Source organism: Alternaria rosae (genome assembly GCF_020736505.1).
Source record: "Alternaria rosae strain MPI-PUGE-AT-0040 chromosome Unknown BKA58scaffold_3, whole genome shotgun sequence".
NCBI lineage: Eukaryota > Fungi > Ascomycota > Dothideomycetes > Pleosporales > Pleosporaceae > Alternaria > Alternaria rosae.
The window spans coordinates 1524206-1545747 of record NW_025763572.1 but is presented as its reverse complement, the minus strand read 5'-3'; the positions used below and the strand labels follow the sequence as shown (position 1 = coordinate 1545747).

The following is a 21542-nucleotide window of genomic DNA, read 5'->3' as shown; positions in this document are numbered from 1 at the left end:
CTAAATGATGATACGATCGCGCAGCTTCTTGCCTGGATGCATCACTGCTGTGACGAACGTGTCGAGTTCAATTGCAAAGGCAAAGTTACATTCGTCGGTAGGCTGTGGCAGAGTGGCAAGATTCCCTCGATTACTAACGGTATTCAGACGGCGGAGGCACTCATGAGAAGTAAGGCGGCGTTTGGAGACGATTCCAGGAACGAGGAGTAGAGTTGAAAGGAATACATACTGAAGTTTTGGACTGGCTGGCCGACGACCCTGTAGCTTCCTCTTGCAAGGAGACTATCACGTTCGATAAACCAGCGCATCACAGCTGGGAGGCCACTATGGATTGTTTGAAGGAGGTGAAGAGTCGGATTAGTAGTAGCATAACGTTTACCTACCTTGTACAACACGGAATCATAACCTTATCCTAGCAAGTTGAGTCTCCGGTTCGAGGATGGGAAATGGTGTGACGCAGAATGTGAAAAAGATGTGATATCTTGTAGAACACACCCAACCTTCAAATCCTTGAGAGAGATGAAATGTCGAGCGTGGATTGTATTGCAGTCAGCCATTACCGCCGAAGCGCATAATCAGCATCATAAAGCTCACTAGCATCTCAGCCAGTTGATGAGCAGAGTAGGGTGTCTGTCTTTACAGAAAGAGTATATACAAGCTGTGTGTGATCCGCGTCCATCGTATCATCTATCATCAACCATACGCCATGACGCCAGACAAGCGCCAGGCCAATGAGTAAAGATACTGCGTATACTGCATACCGATGTGCGGAAGAGAGTGGTGTGAGTTGAGCAAAACGGTAGATGTCGGTATAGTCCAATCATCTCTTGGTAAAAATAAAGCGGTGAAAATAAACAAAAAGTCCAAAATATGATCCACATCAGCACTTGACGGATCGTCCCAATTGCATACCAGAACCATGCAAATCGAGAACCTGGGGGCATGCCAACGTAATCCAATCAGACCCAAAACTATTCCCAGCTCTTGCTGCGTGTACATAAATGCGCAGCCATGATCTAATGTTGAATGTGAGGGGTATGTGATGTGTAACAGTCGTGTCTCGTACGGCTTTGTGAGATTTCGCAAAGTTCGTCAGCTCTACACAGCGCGATGCTGTAGAGTAAAAGGGTCTACATGGAGCCCATAGCAATGAGTGCCTCGATAGCGTCGCGCTCAGCGCCCGAGCCGGCTACACCAGACGGTGCATTAAAAACGGAAGAAGTCAAAGGAGAGCCCGCGTTCACGACGTGATTACCGTGGGATGCATGTGGAACAGTAAGGAAAGGTTTGTGCGTGGGCGTCGCAGTGCGTTCGTGGTGAGATTGAGGCTGAGGCAGAGAGTGGGCCTGGGCGGATATGCTCCGGTAGCGCGGGTTGCTCGTCTGAGTTCGGCTTAGATAGTTGTAATCGCGGTGTTCTCGGCGCGGACCGCGGCGGGTCTCGCGAAGAGCTTCAGGCCCCATCGTCGCCCAGTCTTCTTGATCCGTGTCGTCGTTAAGTTCTTCCTCTAGATCCATGTCGGAAGCCGAGTCGGACTCGGTGCTGCCTTCAGAGTCGTCCAGCGACATCTGGTCAGCCATTTCTTCGTCCTCGCCCTGGCGGTGCGGCGACCACGAGCCAGCATTCCAGCTGCCAGAGTAGACGTCGCGCTCTTGTCGCAACTTGGGTATTTGGAGGCTGCCCCCGATGCTATCGACACTCGCTGGTGTTGCGCGCCCGTTTCCAGAGCGCTTACCACCGATGGGCATTCCTGCAACCTGTGAGCCGGAGCCAGCTACACTCCAACGCCCCCAGCCGACCTTCTCGAACTTGACCTCTCCGTGCAGACCGCCGCCGGCGCGATGTTCCAGCGCCGCAACGACTAGCCTACGGGCCTTCGCAGGGGGTAACCCAGAGAAGCCAGGTACCGCATGTGTCAGATGCGCCATCATCTCGCGGATGGGCATTGCGCCGTGGCCTTCGATGATGTCTGGCAGATGGTGCTTGGCCAGCATCAGCGCCGTAATCTGGCGCGTCGCATCCAAGCCTGCCAGCGCCTCCTTGGAAAGCGCGGAAGGCTGATCCTGCGCTGCCGCATGTTCCACCGCATCCTGGAGATCTATATCCATAGACTCCTCTTCTGGTGTGTGCAGGCGCCCGACGACGGGCATGGGGCGGCGCTTGTGCGCAGGGAGCGTCGGAGAGATGGAACTCGGGGGCGTAGGGAGGGTGCCGGTCGAAGCAGCATGGCCGCTGTTCTGGCGTCCAAAGGCCATGGCGATGTTAGACATCGGCTTCTGGGCGGAAGCAGCCATGTTTACTGTTGGGAGGCAGGGGCTGACGGGTGAGTCAAAGCGCGAGTTGGTCAGGTAGTCGCGCTGGATGGAAAGGAGGTCTGGCGAGCGGAAGAGTCAGCAACCAGAATCTCTGATGTTGTAGGGTTTCCAAGATGAGTTTGCAGTGCGATGCAACTCGTCTTGCAGCAAACGCACCAGAAGCTTCGGCTTGTACTGTCGGGTATCGACGGTACGGTCTTCGGGCTGCAGAAGGAGTTTCGGTGTAAAATTAAAGACAGCGATAGAACTGCTTTGTGCGACAAGCGAAATGCAGTTATGGGGCGGATATGCGTTGGCGTTGGGTTGTTATAGCAAGCTGCAGCAACGTAGCTTGTGCCTTCACCGTTCCGAGAGGTTTAGCGATCGGCGATGGGATCAGCGAGTCGGTAACGGGAGGATGCAGGTAGCGTGTCGGGGCAGCAGAGGCGAACGGTAGTAGAGGCAGAGACGGGCAAACAGCGTACAATGGAGCTATCAGAAGAGGTTCAATATTCGGGTGTGGGCTATGTTATGAGTCTACGTACGAGCAAGGCAGGGTCGCTATGATAAGGGCTCCTTGGTTCCGAAGGCAGCTGGTTCCAAGGAAGGCACGCGCATCTGACGGGAAGCTACGACTCGTGCCCCTGTCAGCCCTGTGATTGGCTCGGAAGCAGCTGACTGAGTCCTTGACAGCCACACCTCACACAAGCGTCATGAAACTTCGCCCCTCGCAGCAGCAGGGACTCGAAGCTTAGAAGAAGCAGGGCAACGCTAGAGTAGTACAAAGTGTATCGTGTCCTTGCGATACGGTGAAGGTGTATACTTTGTCTGAAATTGATGCGCCGACGATGTCGCGATGTTCGCAGCTGCACGCAGCCATCTCGATCGTGACTTCCGTTCGCAGCCGATGCCCCATATCACCATGCTGTGTGCATCGGCTTCTTACGTTGGCCATCCGTCTCTCCATGCCTCGCTCCCACACCGGCGATTGGCGCTATCATTATCGCGCTGCGGGGTCCATCCCACCATCCAAAGGTCCGACTTCGCCATGCGCCTACTAATGAGAGGCTCAGGCACATGGTGAGGGGGCCTGCTTTCGCGGCCAGCAACCACCGTCTGACACACGTGTTTGCCCGACAGGCCTCACTGCAAGACATCCCGTCGCAGAAGATCGCCAAACTCTACAGAGAGCTTGCGCAACGCATCGGAGCTTTTTGCCGTCAACCGAGGGACGTGAGCGTTACAACCAGACAACGTGATAATGCCTCAACCATGATTTGCGTTGACAACATACTTCGTGATAGCCTAGTGGGTGGGGATGCCATTAGCGATGCGACTACACACAGAAAAGTTCGAGTCAAAATCACGACGTACCGATTTGAGGACGTTGATCTGCTGCACCGTGCGAGTGAAAACGGCCCGGTACTGCTCGAGGTTCTGCTGTACCACTTCGTTGCGCGTAGTGCGGCCTTCGCATATGGCTTTCATCTGGACCTCCATCTACCCAATGTGTTAGCGAGCATGCCGGGTCATCAAAGCCCAACATCCCACTTACTTCTTTCCGGAGAAATGGTTTGCTGAGACTTGTCTCAAACCCCACGTTGTCGTATCCCTCGATAAGCGCGATACCCAGCGTCGTTGGGATGAACTCTTGTATTCCGCCCGTCCCTCCTCCGTTGTTCTGACCTACGGCTGCGCCGCCTCGCCCACCGCGTCCCCCTCGTGCACCCCCTCTTCCTCTGCCGCGGCCTCTGCCTGCGCTTCCGCCATCTGCGGCTGTTGCAGCACCACCCGATTTGAGTCTTGCAATGACGTATTCGCGCTCTTTGATCTTGGCGATGTGCTCGGCCATGGTTGCATCTGTGCCAATGCCGTTTGCATCCATAAGCGCGATGAGTTCGGGCTCGGTGAGGTAGCTGGGTGCCGACGTTTGTCCGTCCAGCATGTTCGCTTCTGTAGGCTCAAAAGTTTCACCTACCGTGTACTGGGGAAGTACTTGACTACTCTCCCACTTGTCGTATGGATAGACGTCGAGATAGTTCCTCGCAATTACAGTAAGGCCATGTGCATGGAATATCTCGCCTCCATACTCGATCTCGATGTCTGTGGCTTCACCTATAGCGTCTTCAGAGCAACATGCGAGAAAGCGGCGGACAACAAATTCGTAGACGGTGCGCTCTCTGTCGTTGAGCTGAGATGAAGCGACGTAGTTGACGGGATGGATGGGCGGATGTGCTTTGTCGTTGTTGCGGCCCTCGCGAGGTTGCTGAAAGCCGCCGTTCATGAGATTCTGTGCGAACGGACCCCAGCGACCGTCTTGTGTTTGCCTTCCGACAAGCGCTCGCAGGTCCATACCACGATCAAATTGGTCAGTCTCAGTACGCGGGTAACTGATCCACCCTTTCGTATACAGCTGTTCGGCCACTTCCATGACGTCTTTCGAAGTCATGCGAAGAAATCTACTTCCATTCTTTTGTAGTTCGACTGTCGTCAGAGGTAATGGTTTCCACTTCTTCGTGGGTTTTTTTGCCATCTTGATCACTTTTGCTGTTTTGGAGAGCAGGCATCGCTCAAAGATGAGGACGACTGCCATACGATCGAAAAGATGGCCTCGTCGCCAGTTGAACTTGACTTCAATGTCATCTTTCTTGTGTGCGAGCTTGATGTACCAAAATGGCTCAGGGACGAAATTTCGCACTCGCAGATAGCGATCGACAACGAACCCTAACGTTGGGAATTGACAGGAGCCGTAGCTGATCATCTTGCCTCGCTCTTCGCCCTGCTGAGGAATCATGTTTTGTAGCGCCAGTGTCTGCATGCGTGTGAAGGCCGCACCGAGTCGTAAATCTAGCTCAATACGAGCCGAAACGGCTTGAGCTTGCTTCTCGTCTAGGCGGATCGGGTTCTGTGAGGCTTGTATAACGTGCCTGCGTCACGTTAGTTGATGCTCATGAAGGTAGTACAGTACCACGGACGCTCTCTCGATGTTGCTGAAGCGCGCTCTCCAAACCTGCATGTTTGGGTTCGCCTTCAGCGCAATATCACGAATCTCAGTCCCGATATGCTCGCCTTCGCGATCACAATCAGTCCAGATGAACAAGATGCTCGCATACCTGGCTTGCGCCTCGATATTGCTCGCTATAGCCTTTTTGGTCTGTGAACGGATTAGCCAGCTCAAACAGAATGAATTCGTATCATTCACCTCTGCTATGCTCGATACTATGGGAGCCTCAAACAGTGCTGCGGGTTGACATGAATGCCAACTCTTGAATCGATCGTTGAATTCTTGTACAACAATATGCCCAATAACGCTGGTGAACGTTACAGAACATTGTGCCCAAGATTGGAAGCGGAAATCAAACTTATAGTTCTTGACATACGGATTGCCACTAATACTTTCCTATCTGAAGTCAGCCTGTATCCGACTTGCATACCAGGCTATGAAGGCTTTGTATCCGTGCTTCGAACAGCAAGACACATATTGAGAGTATTCTTCATCTTCTCCGGCCATCAAAATACCCATCAAACACAAGTGTGGACCTTCAAGGTACATGTTGAACTTACTGCTCGGGCTTGTCCGCCCAGATGATTTGCGACTGCTTTTGCGATCGAAGGCTTTTCCGCAACGCACAACACCCGAGTCATACCTCTGAAGTGTCGTTGGGACCGCGAGAGGGACTCAATGTGAGACTAGAGACGATGGTGGAGAAAGATCCTCATGGTCATGTGAAGACGCGATTGGCGCGTACTAGCGCGTTTGAGAGCCGCACGGACGCCATCGCAGCTCGCTAAGCCGGGGACACCAGGGAAAACAGCTCTTCATGAGGTCATTGTCCGCTTCACACAATAAACGCTAACGCCAGCTTGTGAGGGGCGCATCGCAACATCCCCATCTTCACCAAACCTCGTCGCAACGATGCCTGACCCACGTACATACACCGACATGGCGCTGCCACTTGTAAAAACGCTGCCCGACTGCGTCGACTATTTCAAGACCGTGGAGCCATTCCTGCCACAATTCTACGACCTCCCGTACAAGGTTGCAGCGCACATCACCGATCTGCAGGCGCTGAAGGACCTCTATGTCAACACCAACCCGCTCATGTCGTCGCTGGCATTTGCCACAATGTTCGTCACGCCCATCGTGCTTGCCGTCTCCGAGATCAACCGCAACTACTCGCAGGTTGACAGGATCTGGAGTATATTGCCTGCCCTCTACAATGTCCATTACGCAGTATGGGCCCATCTCAACGGCTTGCCAACAATGAAGCTGGACCATATCATGGCTGTCTCAATCATTTGGGGTGCTCGCTTGACTTTCAACTATTGGCGCAAGGGCGGGTACCAAGTCGGCAGCGAAGACTACAGATGGAACATCGTCAAGGACTACGTTGGCGGACCCGGCATGTTCATTTTCAACGTCACTTTCATCTCACTAGGGCAGAATGTAAGTACCCTAATACGGGTTGCTATGAATATATAGGATACTTATCATGGTAGATTCTTCTTTGGCTCATCACCACGCCCACGTATATTTTACTCCTCGCGAACCGTATCAAGGGCAACGATATCACAACCTACGATTCCCTATTCGGCCGCTCCATGCTCGCCATCGTCGTGTTCGAGTTCTTTGCCGACCAAGCGCAATGGAACTTCTACAAAGCGAGGAATGCGTACCAGAAGACTGCCAAGGTACCATCCGACCAGAAATACACTCGTGAACAGTTAGACCGTGGCTTCAACACTACAGGTCTTTTCAGCTGGTCGCGTCACCCCAACTTCGCAGCTGAACAGTCCTTCTGGGTGTGCCTGTACCAATGGTGCTGCTTGGAGACTGAGACCTACGTCAACTGGGCGTTTGCCGGTGCATTCGGATACCTGATTTTGTTCCAGGCTAGCACCTGGTTGACTGAGCTGCTCAGCGCGGGCAAGTACCCCGAATATAAGGTCTACCAGGAGCGGGTCGGGAAGTTCCTTCCGAAGTTCGGCACTAAGAGCATGGACTTGCCGCAGACGGAGAAGGAGAAGCAGAAGGTCAAGGACGCGAAGGCTGGCAAGGGCTCCATGAAGGCTAAATAAGTCCACATGGAACGATCTATGGCACCAGTGCAAGACCTCCGACGGATGGAGAGGCCACGTAATCGAAGAGGGGTGCTGTGTGGCCAGCCAGGATAAGTGGGAAATATGAGCAGAGGGGTGCTCAAGGTATGATTTGGATCTCAACACCACCATATACGTGGGAAAATTGACCTAAGCATAATATACAAGAAAGCAACTGACCACCCCGCTGGGTTACGTCACAGAAGTTGCCTCAACATCACTACCCTCATATCCTTCTATTATGAATTCTTTGACTTCTTCATTGCCTCCTTTCACAATCCACCAACCTATCCATGAATTCGAAAGCATGCTCTGCTCCCACGATACCGTCAACAGTTGTGGCTCCTATCAGATGCAACGACAGTCTCTTTGGCCTTCCGCCCTGGTCTCCTCGACCGCGAATCTGATCTTGCCGTTGAACATCTCCTTCACATCCTCGAACGAAAGCTCTGATGACCTGTCCTTAGCTTGCTGTGGAGCAAGGAACCTCACACTACCAGCGCAGTGAAAGCCGATTCCATCGCCGATCGTCTGGGTGAGAAAGTTGGTCCATGCTCTATTGGTCAAGTGTGTAAGCCGCATGTCAAACTCGACAACGACGTTGCGAAGAGCAGTGAAACCATAGCTACCGTTCGCAAGCTTAGCGAGCTTGGACCATTCGTGCCTGTTAGGACAGATTCGCACAGCGAGCTTCTGAATGAGATGATGAAATGCTTATGGGGGATAGGCGAAGTAGAGGCGGGCATCCAGTTTTCCATTTCCCATAACGACAGACTGATATGACGGCTCTAGATGGAACTCGTTCTTGGTCTAGAAGATGTCTTGCGCTATTGCGGCGATCTCGCGTGTCATGAGCAGGTGATGAAGTAGCTGAAAAAGGACTATTGGAGGGTAGGCTTTCTTGTCGCCCGCCCCCACGCGATTCCAGGCTTTCACATTAAACCCAAGTGTTAGGATCTTTAGCTCGGCTGGCAGCCTGTTCCATCCTTCTACGAATGTGGACTTGAGAGGCGATGATGACGCAATGATGAGCGGCCTTAAGGACGTGATCTTGGTGATGGATTGGGGGCCAGCGTCGACGTCAACACTGTTGCCCTTTATGAGAGTGACCCGATATGATGAGTTGCTTTTGATGGAGATGGATACAGGTGGATTGAGCTGGAGTGGTTTCGTTAATTGGATAACATCTTCGTGCGTATCCACGTCGGGGAGCTTGATAAGCATTTTGATCGTCAAGGAGGAATGCAGGGCCATCATCGCCGTGGTTGTGAATGCCAACGTGAGACGTGAAGGTGGCAGCGTGTCTCGAAAGCGCTTGCGCGCTGACAGGGAGGCCAAGGCGTTTGTGGGAGAATTTACGAACGGGTAACCACGTTAGTGTAGATGATAAAACGCTATGATAGTATTATCGTACAGTACACGTAGACTGTAGCCTACGCCTGAAGTGAAAGAGAAAGACTCTTCTGCCTATTTTAGTTTTGTTAAAGCCTCTAGATTACTTGTTAACGCATACGTCAGAAACTCGCAAGAGTGCTTAGAAGACGACAAGTTATTGCATACGATAAGTAAAACATCGCAAAGCCTCGTTTGATACCCCCAAAAAGGGGCGAATTCATCGCTGAGAAGGAGGCTGGTACATTGTGATTGTTGTGCTATCTTGATTCTTCAAACAACTTGCTGAGATGTACTATGTCTAGGTCGGCAGTGCGGTTACGTCGTAATAACTACCGCGTCCTTAATTCTAACCATCAAGGGTGTCTTTTCCCACAGCGAGTATATCTTCTGATCCGCGATCCAATTCCGACATTCGGGGAGTAGTTCGAGATCGAAGTTGAACAGTACTTTGCTAAGAATTAGGCGCATTTCGTGGAGGGCCATGCTAGTAAGACCGTGTTAAAATATTTGCAATTTCGTAGAGAACGAGGGATAGTGTTACTTACTTCTTGCCAATGCAGTCTCTTGGGCCTACATGGAACGGCTGAAGAGCTGAGCGTTCATCGGAGGCGAAGCGTGGGTCGCCGAGCCAGCGCTCGGGGATGAAACGTTCAGGAAGTCTGAAGTTGTCGGGGGAGTTGTACATGGCCAAATGGGAGGCTGCAACATTCGTCTTTAGGATGTAAGTGTTAAACAGCTGCTTGATAATGTGTGAGGGAGATGACAACGTACATTTGGGGGAATGTAATGTCCACAGATAGTCGAACCTTCAGCAGGAGTGAGATGCGGCAAACCAATCGGTACAGGAGGATAGTGTCTGAACGCTTCCTTGATGCATGCATTGAGGTAGGGTAAGCCAGCGGTGACTTCCATACTGATGCCGTCTGATGAATCAAATGCTCTCCGAATCTCATTTACGAGTTTCGTCATCGACTTGGGATGCGCCAGAAGCAAGTAGGTCAGTCCACTGAGCAACGTCGCTGTCGTTTCCGTCCCAGCTAACATGAACAATTCGCCGTTCATATCCATAACAGGGCGGGTCAGGCCCGCTTTGCCCTTGTCTTCTTGTTGGAGAACCAGGTCCCACAGATCGACACCCTCAGACACTCGTCCTTTTTCAAGTCGCTTAGTGACCCTTTCGACAGTGTAGTTGTGGTGCTCCTTCCGAAATGTCGCAATCTGTTTACCTAACACTGTAAATAACATGAGCTTGGCGAGCGGGTAGTAGATGAAGAAAATGCTCATTAGGGTGCCGCGCTTGATGCTTTTGAAGATGACTTGGATCCAGGAATTATATTCTGCGTTATCGATTAGGTGTAGAGATTCACCGAATGTTAGGTCAGCCATTACGTCGAAAGTGGTGAAGTTGTCTGGAGATATTTGTGCGAAGTAAGTATTCGTCTCACGTGCGTTCGTACATCAATCTAACGTACACATTCGGACGAGGTCGACGACGTTCGCATGGACACTTTCTCTCAAATTGCGGATAAGTTGATCAGCGTACTTGGTAAATAACGGTGACTGCTGTACGAGCGCCCGGTCAGAGAACGCGGGAGAGAAGATTCTGCGGATTCGTGCATGTTCGGCGTTGTCTCGCTCTGCCACAAGTGAGTTGGCTCCGGTAGGAGAACTTCCCTGGCGGTTCCAATTCTTGGGCGGCGCCGAGCCTGGGCCTTCCTTTGACCCATAGCCGTAGATGTCGCGCCAAGCTTTTGGGTTGGTGAAGCTGAGTTCATCAGGTGAGAGGCGCACTACCTCTCCGTACTGCTCGTGAAGCTGGGCAACGTGTCGTGGTAATTCACCTTTAGCTATGGCAGTGAGGTACGCGGTAGACGCGTGAAGGCAGAGAACTTTGGCCCAGGGAAGCGGCTAAGCGGATGAAAGTAGACTCGGTAGATGCCTCTGACTACCCATCGCACAACGACCTGCAAATGTTAGAACGACCGGGTCTTCGAGTGCGATCTCGTGCAAACGAACAAGTGTAATGGCTAGAGATATAATTTTGGCTACAGAGAGATTTCCAATGACGGCAGAGAGCCTAGGAAGCGCGCTTGATTTTGTGAGGGTACCCATCATGAGAAGTGGCGGTTGAAGGAATGGGACCGCTGAAAATGACAGATCGACAAGTGCCTTCTATTTGCGATCCCCTGGTATCTTTTTCGGTGTATTGAGGCAGCCTGCCGTGCATCAACCAATACTTCAGGGGTGTACGTACTGTAGGGAATTTACCCGGGTACCTAGACATGTTCATCATGGAGAACCAGTTGGTTTCCTAGCTGGTCTATAGACCCGCCACAGGGGCCATGCCGACCGCTGCTTAAAGTTTACTCCACGACGACCCCGACCTCCCTCCGGACCGTGCCACGCGTAAGTATCGGGCCTTCAGAGTTGAACACAAGCTCGTACGAAGCGCGGCTAATGCTCATGCACTCGGCGGATCGAGAGCCAGGAAAGAAAGTAGGCATATAGACGTGAATTCGGCTGTAATTCGCAGGGAAGAAATTTCGCCAATACGCATGACTATATCTACGGAGACCTCTTTGTCGCGTTACCACCTCCAATGGTACTCACGTCGGGCGCACCAACAAGAGCCAGATTCTCAATACCAGCAACTCCATACAGCGCTGCGGCATTCGTGCTAACCCATGTGGCTTCATCGACAGCAGTAAGTGCATCACTCCCATCGACCCTCACCTTCGCCCATGGAGCACCCGGTGCGAGTCCGTCCTTGCTACCATCGCCCAAGAACTCTGACCAAACTCTTGGAACGAGTGTCGCGTTGTTGCGATGATTGGCGACATATGCGGTGAAGCGCGAGTGGCCCTGCATCAGACTTAAAGTGCCAAAGTCCTTGCCATAACGAGCCTTCTGTTCAGCCTTCCCGGCGCCGTAATAGTAACAATAGTCCAAGAATGCTTCGAAGAAAGGTTGAGTGAGATTCTTCTGCTCCGCACCGAAGTGGTCCACGATCTGATCAATCGTCTCGAGGACGCCGAAGACACCAGACAAATGCGAGACCGTGACGTTGCCGGTATTGTTTGGGTCTGTGGGCGGCGGTGCCCATGCACCAGTGAGACTGTTGTAAAAGGCTTCGCCAGTAGCGAATCCGTTCTTGAGCTTGGGGTATGTCATGATTGACTCAACAAGCTTTTTGCGAGACTCTTCCCAGCGAGGGCCGCGACGCTCCCATTCGATAAGGTATGCTTGAGCAATACCAGCCCAATCCGTTCCAAAATTGAGGAATAGTGCTTCTGGATCAGGGTTGTAGACAACACCTGGTTCTCTCACCTTGCGTCTCGCATCTACACGAAGGAAGGCTTTATCAGCATCTATGACCTCGCGTACCAAGTCGCCAGTCCGCTCGTCACCGCCAGAGATGTAGTAGAACGTCTTGCGGTAGACCGGAGTTGAGATTCTAGCTTGTTTGGCACTATCACTCCAGTGTTGGACACCTGTAGAGGTAGAGGTGCGAAGTCAGTATTTGTCTTATACGCACTTTGTACATTCAAAACTTACCGTGTCGGGTACCAAGCCCAGTAAAGTTACCCAGATGATACGAGTCAACCTCGCCTCCGTGGCGCACTTGGTCGTGAGCAATTTTGTAAGCGTCCGCACGACCAGTGCGAAGGAAAAAGTCCCAGAAGAAGAGATCAGGCGACAGTTCCGAGTTGTCCCAGGCATACCCACCGATGTCGTATCTCCACTGATGACGATCGTTATCATAGGTATGCATGATGTCTCCATGGTCCCAGAATCCGTACCAGCGACGCTGCTCGATCTGATCCTCGTAGAACTTGATGAGGAAGTCCATGTTGTTCTCGATAATTTGTGCTTTGGCGGAGTCTAAAGCACCAGGCACGTTCCAGTACGACCCAATCGCTTTGGTGTCGCGCATGTACTCTGGCTCAGCAATGAGAACAGGTGGGTTGTTGGTGAAGTTGGTGAGCGTTGCAAGGTGATCAGCGGATGGAGTCTTGTCAAACGCGTAGATGTAAAGCTCGTTGGTGCGGCCGAGGCCGTAGGGAGTGTCGTAACCTCCTTCCCAATCTTCGTATGTGATATCCAGAGCGTCTAGTTGTTGCTTGTAGGTGTCTTGTCCAAGTCCGTCGTGGTATGGGCGGATATCCATGGGCCCTGCTTGAGGGCTGTATAGCCACATGGTGATTGATCCTGTATTAGTTGCAGCATTAGAGATATCCAAACTGGTAGGATACTTCTTCCAGAAATCACGAAGGCCCACGGCAAGACCGCCAACCGTAGCGCCGCCGAGATATGCCAAGCCACCTGAGCGTGTGCCTCCAGGGATCTTGACCCAGCTTTGGCCAGCCTTTGTGCGCTTCTTGAGATTGAAGCCGTCCGGAGACAGTTGTGTCAGGCGATAGTCGCTCCACGTTGGAATCCACTGTAGACGAGTGGTCACCCTTTGATCCCATGTAGAATTCGGTGGCAGAACGGTGCCATTAAACTGACCCGATCGGATGTCGACACCTGGGTCTCGACGCAGACCAGTAATGCCCTTGACGGCTTCGTGCAGCATTCCGCCATCAACACCCGCGATTCGAATATGACGATCGTAGAACTCCTCTTCAGCTAGGGGAACATCGAAGCGGATGCCGATCCCCGACATGAAGTCTTTATGCATATCTCCATCATAGATGATGGTATGAATAACCCGAATTGCTTCGGAGTCAGCGTAGAGGTAGAAGCGAACGGTAAAGGGTATCCAGTCGTCGTGAGTGCCATCTCCGTCGATAGTGTGGATGCCATTGACCGTGACTAACGACCTAACGGTATTCTCCTCCGATACAGTAACGTTCGAGATCTTGCTGGTGAAGCTGAAATAGTCAATGCCGATTGGCTTGCCATCTTCGTCGTCATCAGGAGTACCATTCTGAGAGCGTAGGACGAGGTGACCGTTGCTTCCGACCGTCTTCCCGCCGGCTTCAATGGTGGACACTAAGATGTTGCCCGATTTGGGAAAGGCTGCTGAGACTTTGCCGGTACTGACCACGATAGTATTGCCAGAGTCAGTAACCTGGATGCCATTGCCTTGGCGTTTGTATAGCGAGGTCGAGGAGTTCCCTGCACCAGAAGCCGTGACTGTGTATTCACTGGCTGGGGCGTCGCTAGCTCCTAGAGCATGTCCGGTCCACTTCAAAGAGCCGTCCGGCCAGTAGGCTGTCACCCACGATTGAAGTTCCGCATCTCCAGAGACGGTGAAGGTTGTTGTGTTCGCAAGGTGCTGTCCGCGAGGCCACGGTAGGCCAAATGTCACGCCAGCGAGGTATTTTGGTGTATCTTCGAGCCACTTCACTTTGACAGAGTCGCTTTGGGCAGTGGCATAGCCGACAAGGCCAGCAAGGCCAATGAAGACCCTCAACATCGTGAGACAGGGCAAAGAGTGGAAGAAGTCGCAACTAGCCGGGAGGCTTGGTTTTCTTCCTGACACTTCGAAAGGCGAGCATTTTGTACTTGTGCAGTACGTTAGGCCCAGGTACCTGGCTACGTCTTGACCGCAACGGGCCGTGGCCAATCCAATATCCGGCTCGCCATATCCCTTTCGGTAGTATACCCGTCGGCTAGCCTGCACGCAAGCAGGTGTCTATAGAACGTCATGTAGGTCGTCCTGAACGAGCTTGGCTCGTGCTTGGCAAGTCTCGCAAGTGATGGGTATGAGTGGAGGTACTACGGAGGTGGGGTAGATCTGCAGGTTTCCGGGAAGGCGAAGAGCTCTCCGCAATTTAACCTCGGGGTAGAGACAGCCGAACTGATGCCTTTCTGGGTGATAGATGCGTACGGTACTGCTAGGTCAGCAAAAATAGAAGCATTGCCCGCAAACTGCCAGGCACCGCGAGCGGACTTGCTACATGTCCTCTGCTTGGGCATAAAAGATCAAAAACATACAACAGCGGGGATTCGCTAGTGGTCACCCACCTAACTACTAATCCGCCGGTATCTTGCTTGTATATGGCTGAGCGGACGGGAAGCCTAATTTTCAAGATCCTATGGTCGTATGTGGAAGAGAGAGATCTAAGCCAGTATATAATGCCACAATGGACTCCCAGCGGAAGAGCCAGCCGAGCTAGGCAGACTGGGCGGCTTCGGAGCTGCTGAATCGCAGGGCGACGATGCGATGTGTCTGGATAAAACGGAGGGCGACGGGCTCAAAGGATGACATAGGGTGTGAGGGTGTTGTTGCAACCTTCGCGCGAAAGGATGCATGTGCCACACGCGCGCGTCACGTTCATGCCAAGCACGCTAGCCAGAATCGCGCCACGCGCCGCTCCTCGATCCTCATCTTGGAAACGCGACTCTCTTGGGCATCGGAACAACACACGGCGAAATGAGTTCCTGAACGCGCGCTACCGGTTCACTAGCGTGTTCGACGGCAGGTACTACGACACGTTCTGACCAACATCGTCAACCCGCAATCGTCCCTGCAGGTCCTGACATTACATCACGCAGCCTGTTCACATCTGGAGGCAAAAATCCAGCTTGCATTGTCACGGAATGCAAGAAAACATTTTAGAATACTACATTGCCTTAACAAAGATATGGGGCATAGACCTCATGTGCGCAAACACATGATGGGGTAGCAAAACGCTCGTGTACGCGATGCGCTTCTCGCCACATGAAAGCCGGGCATTATCTAGTCCTATTCAAATTTGGGTGAAAGAAGACCAGACTTCTTTACTTGTTACCGCTACCGCTGCCTTGGCCGAAGACGCCACCACGACGACCGCCTTCTTGTTCGTATTCTCCGTATGTTTCTGGCATCTTAGCAAGTTTGATGGGAGGAGTGCTTGTACTGGTGGTGGTGGTTAAAGTAGTTTGAGAATGTGGGGCGTGAGAGTATGAGTGTAGTTGGGATGGTGCAACGCGTGCAGTTTATTTGTAGTAATTAGGGCTACGGTTGTGAAGGCACCATGTGAGGCGGGTGTCAGGTGTTATGAAATGAGTTGGCTGTGACAATGCCAGTGACTACCACTGCATAAGACATGTCCCACTTTGAGCAAGGTGTTCGAGAAGATGAAAGTCTATTAAAGTTCAATCCTAAGTCTAATACCACCGTCTATTACTGCAAGCCTTACTCCTTCACACCTAGTAAGTAACCTCTCCGAATTCCTCGTCAGCGAGGATCAGGTACGTCTTCTCCTCGCTCAATTCTATGTCACACTCCTCGTAGTCTTCGTACAGAGTGGCGTTGAAGAAGTTGCACATGTCCTGAACGATAGGGCGTGCCTTGCCGAGCTCCTCAAACGAGCAAGTGCCCTTACCGCCGAGGGCGGCAGGGAAGGCACAGGGCTCGATCGCCTGTTACAGTGTCAGAAAAGTGCTGCAGCTGGGACTAAGACGGGCATGATACTCACGGCGGAGTAGACGCTGTAGTTGATGCAATGGCAAGTAAAATCATCGGGCGCACAGCCGTCAGCATGGTTGGCCTTCTCCTGGCACTGGTGAAGGCACTTGGGCATCCATTTGCTGAGCTTCTTGTTGTCCCTAGCATCATCGCATTAGTATAGAGACCAACGAGGTTCCGGAGGGGCTTAGCATACAAGCACTTGTACTTCTCCATGTTACCCGCTTTCTCAGCTTGAGTAATGTTGTAGGTGTACTGGGCGCTGGCCGCAGCGGCAACGGAAAGAAGAGTGGCGATTTGGGAGAAACGCATGATGAATATCGGTATATGATGATTGTGTGGTTGTTGATGAGCTGATGTATTGAAAGTGATGCTTGATGTTGTGCTTCGATTAGAGTGAGGATGTCATCCCTCTTATACACCAACTTTGGCACGACCTTCCCCCTTCTCAGATGGAATCAAAGCGTTGTGTGCTGGTAGAAAGGACCTGCAGCAGTGTACCATACAGTCCCAACATTGGATGTGTAATATTGATCCATGCAGGAACGTCCTCCCGCATTGAGCTAAGACATGTTAGCGCGACTGTCAAATGGATGCGCCGGCAGAGTTTCCGAGCCCTCACCTCCTCTGGTGGCCCTCAACGTTGGTCCGGGCAGCACCATGGTCGGAGCGGAACATGCATTACGCCTGGCGGTGACAGCAACATTAGCTGAAGGGAGGAAGCGGTCAACTCTCCCAACACAAACGAGAGAAACAACAAAATATTTGGCAATCAGACATCAATGTCAGTGGAGGGTTACTGAAGGAGTGTGCCGTAAACGATACATCAGCATTTCCATAATCGGAAATGCGCTTGTGTCACGATGAAGACGAAATGAGAGACGAAAGACTGGAAAAGATGCGGTCTAGCGAACAAATCGTGAGCAATTTCAGTAGCATGAGCAAACCATTTGGCAGTACCGTGGAACAAGCCGATGCATTGACATTCTAATGAGAAAGGGGATTAAAAAGGAAAAACAAATGTACTGGGGCCTAGCTAGGGCTGACAAGAGACAGCATAAACTTGTCATGAAGATGGACTCTCTCATCTGATGCGGTGTGAGAGGATTGCGCAGCTGACCGACTTGCGCATTTGGTTGAGGTGGTGGACGTGATGTAAGATACCTGTTGTTGGATGGGTCCCTTGTCCTCAGGCAAACCTTTCCGAAAAGATTTAGTATGTGGAGCTCCGGGACCCCGCCTTGCCTCGACATCTGGACCAACAATGAGGTTTACTTGCTTATTGTATTGGGACCCGTCTCCTCACCGCTGCCTGGTGTTCGACAAGAGATCATAACCTCGACTTTTACAATTGCTCGTTAACGAGCGCGGCGAAGTGCGGGTGTGCTGCGCCTATAGCGTCGCATTGCGCCTCCGACAACCTGTGCGTATTCCCCAACATCTGCCTGGCTGTTCTTACAGCAAGATACCTGACGATTGAATCCGAAGGCTGCAGGGCTCGCAGAAGACGTAGGTAGCTGTTCATCTCCGCGACGAGGCTGTCATGATCAATAAGACGCTTGATGAACGCCTGCAGATCTTCAGTAGCGTCAATACCGAAAGCGCGCATCGCCGCATAGCTATACAGCCAATACCACTTGTCTTCGCCATCGACTTCTGGGTCATCTGGGATGAAAGATGTCGTTGTCTTGCTTCCGAGACAGCGAACAAGCCAATCGAGGACACACATAGCGTAACCCGGTAAGATGGGGCCCATGGCAAGAGCGACATGTGAAACGTCTGGGTATTCCCGATAGCCGGTTTGAAAAGCCTGCGAAACCGCAGCAAGAGCCAGAACTTGAATTTCGATGGCATATAGACGGTGGTCGCTCTCGGCTTGCTTGGTCATTTGACGGCTGCGATCGACGGAAACGACACCTTTGGCAGCAGAACACTGGTGGGCGTAGTCCGACGACGTGCCCGAATGAGACACGACAAGCAAAAGCGGAGGACCTTCCAGGATATGAGCGCGTATTTGGTATGAAAGGTTGCCAAATGCCTCCCTCTGGCTTTTGTCAAGAGAAGCCGTAGTATCTATGTCCATGCTGCGAAAGCTCTCTTCGAGCTTCACGTCTGCAACTGTGGCTTGGTCGTCTCGATGGCGTGGCGGCAGCATTCGGTTGTTTCGAAGCTTTCCACGTCTGTTAAGCCAAGTCGGGACTCTGCATTACTGCGATGGAAGAATATGACCCTTCACTGTAGGCTGCGCCTGCCTGCTATGATTGGCAACAGCGCCCGCAACGCCGTGGTGACGCAACTACGCGCTCACAGCGCTACACCTCGTTCTCGGCGGCGCCTAGAGCAACCCGTCGACGGCTATTCTTCGAGAAGGGCACTTTGAAAGCATGGCCGTAGTGAATGTGGGTGACAAGGACAATACTAGGTAGAGCGTGTGGTACTAGCGTAACAATGGACCCACACAACACCTTTGTCACCTAGTTTAACTTGCCCATCTCTAAACACGACCTTTCGGTATGACAATCACAGATCTTGTGCTATCCTCAACCATCGACACCATGGCCAGAAAACGCAATGGCGGTTCGCACCAAAATACTGACGGCACCCACAACATTCACCCCAAGACTGCGACCAGTGCCCATATTCAAAACAAGGCGAGAGAAGGACTTCAAGCCCAAAACCAAGGAATGCAGAAAGAACGTGGCCGCAATTGTGCACGTCTACACGGTGGCAGACGTGGACATGGCGACCGGCGGGGCATGTCGCCAGGGCGAGACATTCAGCGCGAACAACAATCCAAGCACCGAGACAACAGGCGCACGCGCACCCCACCCCCAGCCGGAGAGATCCGCGATAGATCAATCGACGTTCAAAAACACCGCGGAAGTGCAGCTACAGACTCTATTGGGCAGGTTTCCCGGAAGCGCAAACAAGAGGCAACTGAAGATGATGGGCTGCATGCAAAGAAGAAAGCGCATAGCGGACCTGGAGAAACGCAACCGACTATAGTCGCGTACGGACAAGAACATGTGCACGCACCAGCGGTGGAGAAGAACGTCGATGCAGACAAGAAGGTCCCTAGTCTACTTGACATCAAGAAGATGACCGAGGAAGACAGGAAGAAGCTCCGTGATACTAAGTTCAAACAGCAACCTGTTGTTCCTAGCAGAGCTGTTGTATTGGAGACAGTCTCTCACGAGCCAAAGAGCCCTGGGACGAGAAGCAGTGTCAAAGACAATTGCAAGATCACAGCACCCGATGCGGAGCCAGAGGCAAAGGCGCTTACTCCACGGATCCCAAGTCAAGACACCAAAGCTAGCTTGCTAAAGCAGTTCTATGCTAGCACCAAGGACGCGACCACGGTGCCGCCCGATGCATCCGTCACCAACGGCGCCGCCTTAACCCCCAAGTCACGGCAACTGAGCGCGGGGAAGGACATCCACAAGACGGAAGACGCGAAGACCAGTGAATGCAAGGCAGGTAGTACAAAGTCAAAGCTTAGTCCTACTTTAAGCCAAACAGTCACGCCGCCGGCTAAGCGCAGTAAGCGGAAGCTCGAGGGTTTAGAGAAGCCTGAGGTAGCTTCACACAAAAGGGCTAAAGCGAGCTACGAGGCCATAAAGAGGCGGAATACCAAGATGAAGAAGTCTCTGGATGATCACCACTTGCATGCCAATCAGGATCGCTTCCCAGAGGAAGGAGTTACCTTTTTCGACTATGACGTTTACAGCATACCCCTCCTATGCTCTCATTTGCTTGAACATCAGTACCCATTCGAGGTTATGAATGAGCCCTCAAACAGGCTGAAACGATCTTTCACTAATGAAAACGAGGTTCATGTCTTTGGTCGTAAGATGCTTGTTCTGCGGCAGGAAGCGCTTCGCCTATCCAGGAAGAAGTTTTGGACATCCGAAGACCTTGGCCGCGAAGATGGTTTGAAAGTCGAGCCCACTAGAGATGTTGTCGACTGTGATCTCTATCTCTACAACGGGAAGGTCCACGTCGCTACCGAGCGAGGACTTCTTCTAGCAGCAGTGTACCTCAAGCTCATCGGAGTCCCGGACACGCAGCCAGTACGTTTCCATGGGAACAAACCCGCTTGGATGAGCCGAGTTACGCCTAATCCGGAGCATAGACGTGTCTTGGAGTCATGGTATCCTAGTGCAGCCTTAAAAGAAGGGGGCTGCATCTCAATCACGCACAGCTCTACCGTAGTAGTATACGAGCACGGCGTTTTCGACATCGACCACAACACTGGTGCGGAGTCCCGAATGGCCTACGGTGCGCGAGAGGATGATGGCGTTGTTGGCTGGTTCGACTATTCGAAAACATGTCGTATAGACTGGCTCGAAGATCCAGAGAAGACAACTGCGGCCACACACGACCCTACCATAATTGACTGGTCGAAATTCGACTATGGTCCTCTCGCAGCTCGATCTGCAGCTCAACAAGCGGCACAGCGTGAATTGACGGCTGCAACGCAGGGAATAGCAACAGTTTATGCATCCACAGCACCACTCCCGCCGATTACATCAGCATTGGCATCCCCGGCAATCGGCGAGGCAACCGGAGCATCTCCCGCAGAAAAAGCAGCGATTCCTGGCAGCAATGGCGAGCATCACTTGACTGAACTTGGGTTTGCAGCGGAAAGGTCGAAACAGTCTGTGACACATGCTGAGTCTCCAGGTTCCCGCGTATCGCAAAAAGAGGGAGATTCTCCATCGTCGGCGACCAAGGATGGACGTGTTTCGCGACATGACAGTCCCAATTCCCGATCTAAACAGACAGCGAATGAGGGTAGCAGCGATAGTATTGGCGACGATGAATCTCAAGGAACCATCGATGCCACATTACCTAAACAAGTTACAGACGTCGGATCTGTCGTGACACAAGAGACGGCAATGCATCAGTCCTTGAGTCCTCACCAGGTCTCACCAGGTTGTGACGGACCTGGAGGATACCAAGTATCTTCACATGAGCCTGCAGTACCGGCTAACACAGCAGTGCGACCGTGCAAACCTATGTCTACAGTATCTCAACGCTACGATGTTGAGGTAGATTGGGACGATACCGACATCCACGAGGATGATGAAACTCAAAACCAACCACTAAATGACAACAAAGAGGACGAAGAGCTTTGAGTTGGGACAAAAATATCCCAGACTTTACTGGAATCGCACAGTCTACAGCAGCTCTCTCTACTCGTCTGCGCAGCATGGAGCCATCGCCCGAGAAGTTGGCATTAGTTACGAATACCAAGCGTACAGTGCGATCTTGCCAAGCAGAATCCCAACACATGGGCATCATGTCACCCCACTATACCACAGAAGGCATTATTAGCATGCCTGACGCTCAGA

The 21542-nt window shown here is 52.1% G+C and overlaps 8 protein-coding genes across 8 annotated transcripts; 2 read left to right on the top strand and 6 right to left on the bottom strand.

Annotated features, from left to right (window-relative positions):
• Positions 1-1037: 1037 nt before the first annotated feature.
• BKA58DRAFT_125233 (putative Sin3 binding protein-domain-containing protein) lies at positions 1038-2770 on the bottom strand. The gene is made up of 2 exons (XM_046164259.1): positions 2472-2770; positions 1038-2374 (listed from the first exon to the last, which is right to left on the bottom strand). Exon 2 carries the CDS (start codon positions 2292-2294, stop codon positions 1131-1133), a length of 1164 nt encoding a protein of 387 aa, XP_046027597.1. The 5' UTR covers positions 2295-2374; positions 2472-2770; the 3' UTR covers positions 1038-1130.
• A 699-nt stretch (positions 2771-3469) lies between these two features.
• Positions 3470-6053, bottom strand: BKA58DRAFT_125231 (DNA topoisomerase 3-beta). Its single transcript, XM_046164258.1, has 6 exons — positions 5859-6053; positions 5497-5694; positions 5270-5448; positions 3850-5221; positions 3669-3794; positions 3470-3599 (listed from the first exon to the last, which is right to left on the bottom strand). The coding sequence occupies exons 1-6, from the start codon at positions 5937-5939 to the stop codon at positions 3561-3563; spliced, it is 1995 nt and encodes a 664-aa protein (XP_046027596.1). The 5' UTR covers positions 5940-6053; the 3' UTR covers positions 3470-3560.
• Positions 6054-6136: 83 nt separating this feature from the next.
• BKA58DRAFT_357055 (uncharacterized protein) lies at positions 6137-7629 on the top strand. Its single transcript, XM_046168676.1, has 2 exons — positions 6137-6741; positions 6795-7629. The coding sequence occupies exons 1-2, from the start codon at positions 6211-6213 to the stop codon at positions 7371-7373; spliced, it is 1110 nt and encodes a 369-aa protein (XP_046027595.1). The 5' UTR covers positions 6137-6210; the 3' UTR covers positions 7374-7629.
• A 1475-nt stretch (positions 7630-9104) lies between these two features.
• Positions 9105-10901, bottom strand: BKA58DRAFT_409926 (cytochrome P450; the record flags this gene model as incomplete). The annotated part of the gene is made up of 6 exons (XM_046172183.1): positions 9105-9273; positions 9335-9501; positions 9561-10229; positions 10296-10585; positions 10654-10753; positions 10806-10901. The coding sequence occupies 6 exons, from the start codon at positions 10899-10901 to the stop codon at positions 9105-9107; spliced, it is 1491 nt and encodes a 496-aa protein (XP_046027594.1).
• Positions 10902-11218: 317 nt separating this feature from the next.
• BKA58DRAFT_125180 (uncharacterized protein) lies at positions 11219-14414 on the bottom strand. Its single transcript, XM_046164257.1, has 2 exons — positions 12345-14414; positions 11219-12280 (listed from the first exon to the last, which is right to left on the bottom strand). The coding sequence occupies exons 1-2, from the start codon at positions 14209-14211 to the stop codon at positions 11355-11357; spliced, it is 2793 nt and encodes a 930-aa protein (XP_046027593.1). The 5' UTR covers positions 14212-14414; the 3' UTR covers positions 11219-11354.
• A 1459-nt stretch (positions 14415-15873) lies between these two features.
• On the bottom strand, positions 15874-16667 carry BKA58DRAFT_125175 (uncharacterized protein). Its single transcript, XM_046164256.1, has 3 exons — positions 16385-16667; positions 16199-16328; positions 15874-16142 (listed from the first exon to the last, which is right to left on the bottom strand). Exons 1-3 carry the CDS (start codon positions 16498-16500, stop codon positions 15930-15932), a joined length of 459 nt encoding a protein of 152 aa, XP_046027592.1. The 5' UTR covers positions 16501-16667; the 3' UTR covers positions 15874-15929.
• A 781-nt stretch (positions 16668-17448) lies between these two features.
• BKA58DRAFT_380148 (uncharacterized protein) lies at positions 17449-18663 on the bottom strand. The gene is made up of 2 exons (XM_046169878.1): positions 17677-18663; positions 17449-17611 (listed from the first exon to the last, which is right to left on the bottom strand). The coding sequence occupies exons 1-2, from the start codon at positions 18341-18343 to the stop codon at positions 17547-17549; spliced, it is 732 nt and encodes a 243-aa protein (XP_046027591.1). The 5' UTR covers positions 18344-18663; the 3' UTR covers positions 17449-17546.
• An 80-nt stretch (positions 18664-18743) lies between these two features.
• On the top strand, positions 18744-21410 carry BKA58DRAFT_454582 (uncharacterized protein; the record flags this gene model as incomplete). The annotated part of the gene is made up of 1 exon (XM_046174516.1): positions 18744-21410. The coding sequence occupies one exon, from the start codon at positions 18744-18746 to the stop codon at positions 21324-21326; it is 2583 nt and encodes an 860-aa protein (XP_046027590.1). The 3' UTR covers positions 21327-21410.
• Between the last annotated feature and the right edge of the window lie 132 nt (positions 21411-21542).

Coding starts and splice junctions, on each gene's coding strand:
- BKA58DRAFT_125175 (XM_046164256.1), bottom strand. CDS start 16,500: ATGCGTTTCTCCCAAATCGCCACTCTTCTTTCCGTTGCCGCTGCGGCC. Junction 16,329..16,384: donor ATGGAGAAGTACAAGTGCTT/GTATGCTAAGCC, acceptor CGATGATGCTAG/GGACAACAAGAAGCTCAGCA. Junction 16,143..16,198: donor ACTACAGCGTCTACTCCGCC/GTGAGTATCATG, acceptor ACACTGTAACAG/GCGATCGAGCCCTGTGCCTT.
- BKA58DRAFT_125231 (XM_046164258.1), bottom strand. CDS start 5,939: ATGACTCGGGTGTTGTGCGTTGCGGAAAAGCCTTCGATCGCAAAAGCA. Junction 5,695..5,858: donor TGGGCGGACAAGCCCGAGCA/GTAAGTTCAACA, acceptor GACTTCAGATAG/GAAAGTATTAGTGGCAATCC. Junction 3,600..3,668: donor AGATCAACGTCCTCAAATCG/GTACGTCGTGAT, acceptor CCCACCCACTAG/GCTATCACGAAGTATGTTGT.
- BKA58DRAFT_125180 (XM_046164257.1), bottom strand. CDS start 14,211: ATGTTGAGGGTCTTCATTGGCCTTGCTGGCCTTGTCGGCTATGCCACT. Junction 12,281..12,344: donor TGGGCTTGGTACCCGACACG/GTAAGTTTTGAA, acceptor CTACCTCTACAG/GTGTCCAACACTGGAGTGAT.
- BKA58DRAFT_380148 (XM_046169878.1), bottom strand. CDS start 18,343: ATGCTGCCGCCACGCCATCGAGACGACCAAGCCACAGTTGCAGACGTG. Junction 17,612..17,676: donor TCTTCTGCGAGCCCTGCAGC/CTTCGGATTCAA, acceptor GGGAATACGCAC/AGGTTGTCGGAGGCGCAATG.
- BKA58DRAFT_357055 (XM_046168676.1), top strand. CDS start 6,211: ATGCCTGACCCACGTACATACACCGACATGGCGCTGCCACTTGTAAAA. Junction 6,742..6,794: donor TCATCTCACTAGGGCAGAAT/GTAAGTACCCTA, acceptor TTATCATGGTAG/ATTCTTCTTTGGCTCATCAC.
- BKA58DRAFT_125233 (XM_046164259.1), bottom strand. CDS start 2,294: ATGGCTGCTTCCGCCCAGAAGCCGATGTCTAACATCGCCATGGCCTTT.